This window comes from Artemia sp. Qi Xiang Cuo, chromosome 2 (genome assembly GCF_049724085.1).
Source record: "Artemia sp. Qi Xiang Cuo chromosome 2, ASM4972408v1, whole genome shotgun sequence".
NCBI lineage: Eukaryota > Metazoa > Arthropoda > Branchiopoda > Anostraca > Artemiidae > Artemia > Artemia sp. Qi Xiang Cuo.
Window position 1 is genome coordinate 28279681 of NC_142795.1, and position 13595 is coordinate 28293275.

Genomic DNA, 13595 nt, shown 5'->3' on the forward strand with positions numbered 1-13595 from the left:
ATAAAAGAAATTCAAAATGAACTATGAAAAGTTGAGAAAGTTCAACTGTGACAAGGTAATCCACAACCAAACACTGCTGAAATATTCCAACTCTTGCATTTCAACGAAAGAAATTCAAAATGAACTTTGAAAAATCAAGAAAATGTAACTGTGACAAGGTAAACCACAACCAAACACTACTGAAATATTCCAACTCTTGCATTTCAACGAAAGAAATTCAAAATGAACTTTGAAAAATCAAGAAAATGTAACTGTGACAAGGTAAACCACAACCAAACACTACTGAAATATTCCAACTCTTGCATTTCAACGAAAGAAATTCCAAATGAACTTTGAAAAATCAAGAAAATGTAAGTGTGACACGGTAAACCACAACCAAACACTACTGAAATATTCCAACTCTTGCATTTCAATGAAAGAAATTCAAAATGAACTTTGAACAATCAAGAAAATGTAACTGTGACACGTTAAAAAACGATCAAACGATACTGAAATTGTCTAGCTCTTACTTTTCAACGATAGCCAATCGAGATGAACATTGAACAATCTACATAATGTAACTTTGACATTGTAAACCATAACCAAGCACTGCAAAAACAGTCCAGATATTGCTCTTCAACAACAGCAAATCATAATGAACTTTAACATAACATGAGATTGTAACTATGACGTGGTAAACCACAACCAAACACTACTGAAATAGTCCAACTCTTTCATTTCAACGAAATAAATTCAAATTGAACTTTGAAAAATCAATAAACTGTAAATTTGACTAGGTAAACAACAACAAAACACTTGTTATATATTCCAAATCTTTAATTTCAAAGAAAGAAATTCATTTTTAACTTTGATTTTTAAGTAAAATTTAAATTTGACCCGGTAAACCACAACCAAACACTACTGAATTATTCCAACTCTTGCATTTCAAGGAAAGAAATTCAAAATGAACTTTGAAAAATCAAGAAAATGTAACTTTGACATGGTAAACCACAACCAAACACTACTGAAATATTCCAACTCTTGCATTTCAACAAAAGAAATTCAAATGAACCTTGAAAAAAGAAGAAAATGTAAGTGCTACAATGAAACCCGCAACAAACCCCCACTTAAATAGTCCAACTCTTGCATTTCAACGAAAACAGTTCATTATTAACTTTGAACATGAATGAAAATGACGTAATTTTAAAGTGTATATTAACCATAGCCTAGAGACCTATATAATATCATGATTTTAATCGAAAAAAAATCTAAATGAAATTTTAAAAAACAAGAAAATGTAATTTTTAAATTTTAACCCACGACAACGAGCTTAATTAATATAAATACTATTCATCTTAAACGAAAGAAATTCAAAAATGAACTTTGAAAAATCGAGAGAATGTAACTGTGACAATGAAAACAATGACCAGACACTTGTTTAATAGTCCAACTCTTGCATATTAACGAAAGATATTCAAAATGAGGATTAAAAAATCATGAGCATGAAGCTTTGACCTATTGAACAATGAGCATGCGCTAGTGAAATATTCCACATATTGTTTTTTCACGAAAGAAATTCAAATCAACATGTAAGAATCTGGAATCTTTTACTTATACAATTTGCAACACAACATACAACTACTTAAGTAGAAAATAAATTTCTATAAATCTAAAAAAAATCAAAATTTACTATGTTAAAACAAGTAACTTATACATTTACTATTTAAACCACAACCAAACGTTACTGAATTTTTCAAACAGATGGATTTCAACGAAAGAAATTCAGAATGAAAAATGACCAAACAAGAAAGTTTAACAGATACAAGTGAAACCACGACGAAACACTACTGAAATATTGCAACACTTACATTTCAACGAAAAAAATTAAAAATTAAATTTTAAAAATAAATATATTTTATAGTTTTAAATTTTTAAAACAACAACTAAATAATTAAATAGTCAATCTCTTTATTAAAATAGAATTATAATAAAAATTTTAATATAATCAAAAAGATCTAGTAACTGTGAAACTTTATTCAAAATACTACAAATACTTAAATATTTCAACACTTGCATTTCAACGAAAGAAATTCAAAATAAAATTTGAAAAATTAGTATAATTTAACTCTGACATGGTAAACCACAACAAAATACTATTGAAATATTCCAAATCTAGCAACTCAATGAAATAAATTCAAAATGAATTTTGAAAAATCAAGAGAATGTAGCTATGACATGGCGAACCACAACCAAACACTAGTGAAATATTCCAACTCTTGCATTTCAGCGAAAGAAATTCAAAATGAACTTTGAAAAATCAAGAAAATGTAACTGTGACAAGGTAGACCACAACCAAACACTACTGAAATATTCCAACTCTTGCATTTCAACGAAAGAAATTCAAAATGAACTTTGAAAAATCAAGAAAATGTAACTGTGACAAGGTAAACCACAACCAAACACTACTGAAATATTCCAACTCTTGCATTTCAGCGAAAGAAATTCAAAATGAACTTTTAGACATCAAGAAAATGTTACAGATTATATTTGAACCACAACCTAAATATAATTAACTAGTAATTCTCGTTCTTGTAAGGGTCGTAAAATCAAAATGAACTTGGATTAATCAAGAGATTGTTAGGCTATCAAGTTGATAAATGCAGGGACACTTAAGAAATATTAATTATCATGCTTTTCAACGAAAGAAATTCAAAATGAACTTTGAAAAATCAAGAAAATGTAACTGTGACAAGGTAAACCACAACCAAACACTAATGAAATATTCCAACTCTTGCATTTCAACGAAAGAAATTCAAAATGAACTTTGAAACATCAATAGAATGTAACTGTGACATGTTAAAACTGAGTCTCTCAATCCTCGTAAAGCTCTTTTAAAATATACAAGAACGACTTATTTAACACAAATATTTCGTTTTTAATGACTACCAAGTAAAGAAAAATCACACGGAATCCGGCAACTGAGTATCTCAATCCCCATAAAGCTCTTTTAAAAGATACAAAAAACGATTATTTAACACAAAAAATTCGTTTTTAATGACTACCATGTAAATAAAAAGCACACGGAATTAGGTACCTTAACACCTCAAACACTGTAAAACTCTTTTAAGTAACACAACAAATGGATGGAAAGAACATAAAAACCAAACGGAATAAGAGCACTGAATCTCTCACTCCCCATCCAGCACTAATAAGAGATACAAAAACTAATTAAATAACACAAAAATTTTGTTTTTAATGACCACCAAGTAAAGGAAAACCACACGGAATTAGGCAACTGAGTCTCTCAAGCTCTGTAAAGCTCTTTTAAAAGATACAACAAATGACAACAAAGTAAAGAAAAAACAAAAGGAATCAGGCAACTGAGTCTCTCAAACCCCTTAAAGCTCTTTTAAAAGATACAAAAAATAATTATTAAAAACAAAAATAACTATAAAATATACACCACACAACATGAAAAACACCATGACGAAGTAACCAGAGTATCTCAAACTCTTTAATGCTAAATTAAAAGATACAACAAATTACCACCAAGTAAACAAAAACCACACGGAATCAGGCAACTTAGTCTCTCAAACCCCTTAAAGCTCTTTTAAAAGATACAAAAACTACTGATTTAACACAAAAATTTCGTTTTTAATGACCACCAAGTAAAGAAAAACCACATGGAATCCGGCAACTGAGTCTCTCAATCCCCGTAAAGCTCTTTTACAAAAACTACTGATTTAACACAAAAATTTCGTTTTTAATGACCGCCAAGTAAAGAAAAACCACATGGAATCCGGCAACTGAGTCTCTCAATCCCCGTAAAGCTCTTTTAAAAGATACAAAAACTACTTATTTAACACAAAAATTTCGTTTTTAATGACCACCAAGTGAAGAAGAACAACACGGAATTATGCAACTGAGTCTCTCAAACCCAGTAAAGCTCTTTTAAAAGATACAAAAACTACTGATTTAACAAAAAAAATTCGTATTTAATTACCACCAAGTAAAGGAAAACCACACGGAATCCGGCAACCGAGTCTCTCAAACCCCGTAAAGCTCTTTTAAAAGATACAAAAACTACTGATTTAACACACAAATATTTCGTTTTTAATGAACACCAAGTAAAGGAAAACCACACGGAATTAGACAACTGAGTCTCTCAAACCCTGTAAAGCTCTTTTAAAAGATACAAAAACTACTTATTTAACACAAAAATTTCGTTTTTAATGACCACCAAGTAAAGGAAAACCACACGGAATTAGGCAACTGAGTCTCTCAAAACCTGAAAAGCTCTTTTAAAAGATACAAAAACTAATGAATGAACACAAAAATTTATTTTTTAATGACTACCAAGTAAACAAAAACCACACGGAATAAGGCAACTGAGTCTCTAAAACACTTTAAAGCTATTTTAAAGGATACAAAAACTACTTATTTAACACAACAATTTCTTTTTTAATGACCACCAAGTAAAGGACAACCAAGCGGAATTAGGCAACTGAGTCTCTCAAACCCTTTAAAGCTCTTTTAAAAGATACAAAAAACTACTGATTTAACACAAAAAATTCGTTTTTAATGACCACCAAGTAAAGGAAAACCACACGGAATGCGGCAACTGAGTCTCTCAATCCCCGTAAAACTCTTTTAAAAGATACAAAAACTACTTATTTAACACAAAAATTTCGTTTTTAATGACCATCAAGTAAAGAAAAATCACACGGAATTAGGCAACTGAGTCTCTCAAACCCTGTAAAGCTCTTTTAAAAGATACAACAAATGACCACCAAGTAAAGAAAAACCACACGGAATCAGGCAACTGAGTCTCTCAAACCCTGTAAAGCTCTTTTAAAAGATACAACAAATGACCACAAATTTTCGTTTTTAATGACCAACAAGTAAAGAAAAACCACATGGAATCCGGCAACTGAGTCTCTCAATCCCCGTAAAGCTCTTTTAAAAAGATACAAAAACTACTTATTTAACACTAAAATTTTTTTTTTAATGACCACCAAGTAAATAAAAACTACTCGGAATCCGGCAACTGAGTCTCTCAATCCCCTAATAGCTATTATAATAGAAAAAAATAATTAAGTTTTAAAAATAAATTTTAATTTTTAATGAACCCAAATTAAATTAAAACAACACTGAATCCGTAAACTGAGTCTCTCAATACCCGTAAAGATCTTTAAAAAGATACTAAAACTACTTATTTAACACAAAATTTCGTTTTTAATTACCACCAAGTAAAGAAAAACCACATGGAATCAGGCAACTGAGTCTCTCAATCCACTTAAAGCTCTTTTAAAAGATACAAAAACTACTTATTTAACAAAAAAATTTCATTTTGAATGACCATCAAGTAAAGGAAATCCACACAGAATCCGGCAACTGAGTCTCTCAATCCCCGTGAAGCTCTTTTAAAATATACAAAAACTACTTAATTAACACAAAAAATTCGTTTTTAATTACCACTAAGTAAATAAAAACCACACGGAATCAGGCAACTGAGTCTCTCAAATCCCTTAAAGCTATTTTAAAAGATACAAAACTACTTATTTAACACAAAAATTTCTTTTTTAATGACCACCAAGTAAAGAAAAACCACACAGAATCAGGCAACTGAGTCTCTCAATCCCCGTAAAGCTCTTTTAAAACTGTGACAAGCTAAACCACGACAAAGCACTACTCTCGTGGACCTCAATCCCCATTTAACTCCACCCCCGGGGACCGGAGGGGCCGGGTCCCGGACGCCCGGGGTCGCCGAACCCCCCGTGTAACTGTACCCCTTTTAACTGAACTCTCATGCAACTCAACCCTCCATGCAACCCATCTCCCTCAAAACACTTTTCAGTCATTTTCTCGTTAAATTGAAAATACGCTCCAAAACATCACTTGTGTATTATACAGTACATAATCATGGCATCTCCTCAAATTCACAAATCCCCTTACCCCTTTTTTTTTGCAAAGGTTAATCAAACATCTCCGATTGTAAATGCATTAAAAAATTTTCCACTCACTAATTACCCCTTTTTTGCAAATGCTAAACAAGAAAAAAAAAACTGTCTGCTTTTCAAAAACTTGTCCGTTAAAACTCGAAACAAGACAACCTGAATATATACAAAAAAATAATTGCATAACAGCGAAACAAGACATGCTGGTTTTGGTTTATCACTAAAAAAAAGACATTGAACTTTGAAATCGCGTAAATCTCTTGGCAAAGAAAGAGTGTAATGACAAGTAGAATAGAATATCTATCAGAAAAAAACCTGTTTGGTACGGGGGCCAAATTCCATATGATAAGGGAGTACTGACTCTCTTTGAAAAGGTGTAGAGCTTCCATAGAATTCCATATGATGTTTCAAATTGCTATAGCTTCTATAGAATTCAAAAGATGGATACTACTTACATAAGCACTTGGTTAAAAGAACTTAAAATATGATGGAACAGTGATTGAGCCTGAAATAATTTGGAGTCTCTAAGGGCGAGATAGAAATGATAGCTAGAATAAGAATAACCAGGGCCGTCACGTATGGGGGGACGCCCCCTTCCCAATGTTTTTGGACAGTCAGTAAAAAAAATGAGTCGGCAAATTTTTTGCCGGCTAAATGGTGACCACGAATACTGACATATCATCTGCAGACATCTCGAATTTGGGCGGTAAACGCAGCAGTTTTACTGACTCCTACCGTGATTTTACAGATGGTGCCACAATTTTCCATTTAGTTAAATGAAGAGCACGAAAATAGTGACATGACACATACCGAAACTTCAATCTGGGTCGGTAAATGAAGCAGTTTTACCGACTCGTGCTGTGATTTTACGCATCGTATTCAAAACAGAAATTATGCAAATTATTAACAGTCGTAAAAATGACCAGCACGTCTGTAAAATTCCTCGCCCTCCCCCCCCCCCCAAACATTTTGACTAGTAACAACCCTGACAATGACAGCTTTAGAGAGTTTTGACTCCAATCTAAGCTACAAATTTGGAATCCGATCAAATTTGGAATCCACTGCAATTAATTGAAGCTTAGTCTTTTCTCATTGGCAGTTCTAAGTGGTGTCTGACCCTATAAAACCGTCACGCGTATGCTCCTACAGTAAAACTTAACTTACCTCTGTTAATGTATCGGCCAAGGGGATCCTTTGCCTCAGCTATAAATCCAACCAAAAAACAGCCAAAAAGTATCCTTGTCCTACTCATTTTGCCTCATATATGACTATCGTCATCTGGTCATTGGACAACAAATGGCACCTGAAACCAAGTGGAAATGTTAAATGAAAAAAATTAAGTTGTAACCTAGCGTGTGAAAGACTTTCATTTGTTTCCCATGTATATTAATTTGCTTCTAGTAATACGAATTGGAGCAAATGATGTTGCTAAATGTATTTCTTCGCCAACCGTGACCATCAAGAAAATATTAACAACAACGCCGGAAAAAATAAAATCTTCAAGAAAGTGGCACCAATGTCCATTATTTTACACTGAAATGAAATATACAATCATAAATTTACAGTTCTGATTTAATTCTGTAACTGACACAAAAAGATTCGCAATAACGAACTGTAAGACGAAATTCATGCTAATACTAACGAAAACTCTGGAAAGAGGAGTCGAAGAATCGGCGAAGATTAGGAGCAGAAGAATCGGCTTTTATGGTAAATTTAATATAAAACAATTCAACTAAAAGTAAGTAGTAACATTAAAACTTCAAATGAACAGAAATTATTTTGTATATGAGGGTTGCCCCCTTCTTAATACCTCATTATAATAATAATAAATGGAAAATCTTTAAAATACAGTTTTGTTTCCAGTAAGGCGCAAATAAACCTGTAGCCTTTAGAAGCTTTAGGGGGCAGTAGCCCCACTCCTGTTTGTGATAATATATATTCTATTAAGTTTGACTTGGTCATTCATTTGATTTTATAATCGTTTTAAGATTTATTTTTTCATCTTTCGCGGTATCTCACATCTTTAGGTTTGGATTATTTATTTTAATTTCCTTTCGTTTTGGGATTCATTTTCCATTGATGGTATTATTGTATCAGATTAACTATGCAACTTGACTACTAAGGTCCTTGCGCCGTCCCTGCAGTGTGTTGCTACAGCTAGGTTAGAACTCTTGGTATAACCAACCTGAGATCAGACCCACTGCTCTACCACAGGACTTTCTTTGATAGTAATTTCTGTTCGTTTTTAAGTTCGAATCATTATAGGATATTATTTCTGCCCGTCTTAGGTTTTAAAATGGCTCTTTATTATTTTTTTTTCGACAAGCTTCTTTTTTCTTAAGTTTTTTTTTGGTACTTGTATGATATACCCCCTACCTAATATTCTTCTAATATGTTTCTCTGAGGCTCAGTTCTAATGAAATATACCGTAAGTAAGATAAAATATAATACTCCAGAAACAAATTTGGGCTATATATTTGCACATTAGGGGTGGGGATGGGGGTAAAGTATAACGGGTCTGTATGCCTAATGTGTTGGGTAAAATTATTCTGCATATTATGTAGTAAGAATTGTTTTCTAACTTCACACGGTCCAAATACTTTAACTCCCCCCCTCCTAATGTGCAAATATACAGTCCAAATTATATATTTTCAGTCTATTCGGTCCCTTCTATTTGAAAAAAAAACAACCGGTTCTATAATGCGTCACAGAATGAACAACTTGAGCGGTAGGGGTTTATCATAGAAGCACCGTTTTTTTTTTAAAACATTTTATAATCATATTGTTTTTTCTCCAGGCCACTTCGTATGGAGACGTGATTGTAAAAACTTTAGAGGGGGCTCATCGAATTTGAGATCGAAAGTTGTAGTGCCCCTTATAAGAGTCGAAGGTGATTGGAGTGCGACCAGTCCCCCTCCTGCGCTTTTTTTCTATCCTCCTAACCCTCTAAGGGCATCCAATACAAATATTTAGATAGCCATTTATGGCAGTTTAAACCCTTATGAGATAGCCAAATGCACCGCCAGAAATGACATGACCCCTTCAGCCCCAGGGTAAAGGGCCGTAAAAAAAAAGTTGCTCCTTTTTTAAACATACGTATTTCAATAAGAAAGAGAAACTTTTTTGATGATGGGTTTGCGATTAGCTCGAAAGTTTCAGGGATCGTTCTATGGATCTAGAAATTGTTGTGGGATGGAGGGAGAGGGTTTAGGGAAATGGGCCAAAACACTTTTCGTTCCTGATAGTCACATCTCGAACGAGGTCTTCTATTGTCCGCTATGCGGAGATCCCCAGTGTCTCTCAAGACTAAACTGTGGTAACAAGTTGCGTATAAGATTAAATCAAACTATCTGCGCTTGATTTTGTCATGCAACATCTTGGGAAGGACTAAATGGATCGGTTTGAAACATTATATATATATATATATATATATATATATATATATATATATATATATATATATATATATATATATATATATATATATATATATATATATATATATATATATATATATATATATATATATATATATATATATATATATATATATATATATATATATATATATATATATATATATAATCGAAACACTCCTAGCATCATCACTTCACGAAAGTTCAACCAGGACTTCTTCGTTGTTATTTACTCAATTTATAAACCTTGATATGCTATTTTTCCGTTATATTGTTGTTGATTTTATGGCAAATAAAACACAACGCTCGAAATAAAAATTGTTTTCAGTAACACACAAAAGACTCTGTGGTCTTTGGAAACCTTAGAGCGTTTAGTTAGGCCTACTCCTGTTTTGTGTAATTTGTGTTGGTTTTAAGTTTAATTTGATTATTCATTATAGTTTCCGTTCGTTTCGGGTCTCATTTATTTATTGATAGTAATTCCTGAAAAACTTCTTTTTGGGAAAAGGTTTTCTTTTAAATTAATTAGTTACAGAAAAATTGCTCCTAAATAAAATCGTACTTCGTACGATTGTTTGATAATAAGCGGAAAACACTTTTTTGAAGCGTTGTCATGGTACAGAATATTAAGAAAAATGGTCAAAAAATGATACAAAAGAATAATTGCAAAGAAAGAAACACGACGAAGTTACATCCATATACAAAGACAGAATGTATACAGAAAACGCACACAAAAGATGCAAAGAAGCTCTAATTTAGTATTTAAAAATACTTATGGAAATTACGAGTCGAAATGAAAGTTATGCAACATTGAAACAAGCCAGGTATGCTAGACGTGTCGCAATACTGTCATATTCTATACCGCAAAAAAAAGGAAAACAGCATAAAGCAAAACTTATTATTTGGATAGGGGTGGGGGAAGTCTCAAGCGTCAGTGAACGTAGGAATACAGAACGATAAAGAATTGTAAAAAAGCCAAGAATCTGGTCTTACACTCTTCCTGTGTTTGTTCAGAGCGTGATTCAATTTTATTCAGTGTTTAAGACATGCACTTTAGCAGGAAGGGAGGGGGTCAGCCCACTAATCAAATCATAATGTCAATAGCCTCAAAGTCACGTATAATGATTCGCTACGTTTTTTTTGCAAAAAATTGCCTCGCTGTGCAAGTCCCACTAAGAAGTATGCAAATTTCAACTTGTCGACGCTTCATCAGCTCCACAAGGCCTTCTGTCTTTCCCTGCGGCGCTGATATCGTTAAACAATATCGGCGCGATATTGTTTCGTCTGATATCGACCTGGTTGCTGTTTTTTATTTGTACTACGATTTTTTTTCGCAACACATAGTGTTTTGGCTCGAATAAAGAATTGAATAGCATACCTTACCTTACCTAAATATTCCTCCAAACAGAATAAAGAAATCAAATTCAGGCGGAACAAACAATGTCTTGCCTTTAATTTTATAAGTCTTAGAAGATCTAAAATTTTAGACTAAAAAAAAAAGAGAGATAGATCCTGACGTAAAATATCATCATAAATGCACAATAAAATAATTGGCAACACTCCAAGATATCCAATATATAGGAAAGATCGTAATTTGAACATATCATTTAACTAATCCTCTTCTCAAAATCAAAGAATTACTATAATTTAAGATTCAATGTTTATCGAAAGTTGACCTGACGTCGTCAATTACTTGATGATTAAATAAAAAAAAAGTTTTTTTTTAACTGAAAGTGAGGATATGACTTATAACGAACAGAAATTATTCCGTATATGATAGGGGCTGTCCCCTCCTCAACGCCTCGCTCTTTACGCTAAAGTTTGACTCTGTCTCACAACTTTATTTTTTAAAACAACAAAAAGCTTTAGCATAAAGAACGAGGCGTTGAGGAGGGGACAGCCCCTATCATATACGGAATAATTTCTGTTCGTTATAAGTTTTAATGTCGCACCTTACTTTCAGTTACTTACAAATTAACTTACGTAACGAACTTCTATATTCGTATATTTTTATTACGTATATTAGGGGGCTCGCCCCCTAGTCAGTACCTCGCTCTCTACGCTGAACTCCCAATTTTGTTCCAATTCTTTAAGAATGACCCCTTAATCACAAAGGTCATTAATTTGAATAAATAGCTCTGATGAAAGTACAAAAAAAACTTTAGCGTAAAGAGCGAGGTAATGACTAGGGGGCAAACCCAATTATATACATAATAATTTCTGTTCGTTTTAAGTTTTGATGTTGCTCCTTACTTTCAGTAGAAAAAATTGTTTTTATATTTAATTTCTGATAATTTTTTAAAATAATGCTGGGAAATCCGGTGTCCCCTTCATAGCAATGCCCCTTCCCCCATAAAAACTTCCTCCATGGAAAAATCCTCCCACGTAACCCCCGATCCAACCCCCACCTCAACTACTAGAAAAATCCCCCCTGTATACTTCCCAATAACCAATACTATATGTAAACATTGGGTAAAAATCATAACTTGCAGACCTTCCCTCGGGGACTGTGGGGGATTAAGTCATACTCAAAGACATAGCTATTGTATTTTTCGACCATGCTGAACAAAATAGCTATCTCAAAATTTTGATCGGGTGACTTTGGGAAAAAATGAGCATGGGAGGGGGCCTAGTTGCCCTCCATTTTTTGGTCATTTAAAAAGGTCACTAGAACTTTTAATTTACATTCGAATGAGCCTCCCCGCGATATTCTAGGACCACTGGGTCGATACAATCACCCCTGGGAAAAAAAAATAAATAAATACGCATCCGTGATCTTTCTTCTGGCAATAAATACAAAATTCCACATTTTTTGCAGATAGGAGCTTGAAACTTCTAAAGTAGGGTTCTCTGATGCGTTGAATCTGATGGAGTGATTTTTATGAAAGTTCTATGACTTTTAGGGGGTGTTTCCCCCTTTTTTCGAAAATAAGGCAAATTTTCTCAGGTGCGTAACTTTTGATGGGTAAGATTAAATTTGATGAAACTTATATATTTGAAATCAACATAAAAATATAGTTCTTTTGATGTATCTATTGGTATCAAAATTCCTTTTTTAGAGTTTCGGTTACTATTGAGCCGGGTCACTCCTTACTTACAGTTCGTTACCACGAACTATTTGATTTAACCGCATGGTTTTAGTTAACAGTGATGAGACGATGAATTGGAATCGAACCAATCGCGTTTTTCAAAGGATCGCAATTGTATCGGGAATAGAGGAAATTTTTTCCGATCCTTGAAACGATTCAATTGTGTATCTCAGGTTTTTGTGATAAAAAGTTACATTAAAAAAAATAATAATAATAAGCTATTACTTTCACTCTCTGAGACATGATGATTACATTTGTATGCAGCGACTTCAGACAACACTTTGTTTTCGTAATTTTTTTTTTCATTTATAATTATTTACGGAAGCTCAGTTGCAAACAAAGACTTTCAGAGTTCAGCGTATGGTCAATTGAATTTGAACTGGTCTTCTTTTTTTGTTTGGTTTATTTTTTCTAATGAATCCTGATCATGCTCTAGGTTTGATCTGATATAAATGCAAATACATAAGTATGAATAAGCTTGAACAAGGATTCTACTTCGGAGGGGAATATTTTCAAAAAATAAGAAAATAATACAGAAAATAAAAGATATTGGAAGGAAAATTGCAAAATCCCAATATTTTATTACCACTTGCCAGAAAAGCTATGCTGTGATAAAACTTGCGAATAATCGATATTCTTTACTTTTACTTGCGTCATTTCACCAACGTGGAAATGATAATTGTGAGTTTGGTTTGTTTCTGTCGCTGATAAAATCCCATGATTTATCTAATATTCTAACATTTTTGATTTTTATTTAATCATTATTTAGTTACCACAAGACATACGCTGAGGTGTCTTTGGTAGTACGCTCAAATAATTTCTTAGACCACACTGCTTTTTCATTTACAAAAAATTAAGAGAAAGTAAACGGTTTAATTTAAACAAAGCAGTAGAACGAAACAGAAGATAAGAAAAGCAGCAACAAAACTTTAAATAAAAAAAAATCCGAATATTTCGACTTCACGTCCGGAAGCCTTTTCCAACGGAAATAAAAATTTAGGAAAAAGAAACAATTTCCTTAAATAAAATCATCTAAAGAAAACGAGAACTAACATACAAGAGAAAAAAGGAATAAGCAGGAAAAAAAAAAATGCAACTCACATTTTAAACACTTCCAGAACTGCAAATATTGTAATTGCCTGACTAATCACTGA

The 13595-nt window shown here is 32.8% G+C and overlaps 1 protein-coding gene across 1 annotated transcript in view; it reads right to left on the reverse strand.

Moving 5' to 3' along the window:
* The window catches only part of LOC148955083 (carboxypeptidase D-like), a 91405-nt gene that overhangs the window by 73853 nt on the left and 3957 nt on the right, over positions 1–13595 (reverse strand). Inside the window, exon 2 of the mRNA XM_089100182.1 lies at positions 7101–7239. Within this exon, the coding sequence (XP_088956308.1) occupies positions 7101–7188 (88 nt within the window). The 5' untranslated portion in view covers positions 7189–7239. The remainder of the gene's footprint in view (positions 1–7100; positions 7240–13595) is intronic.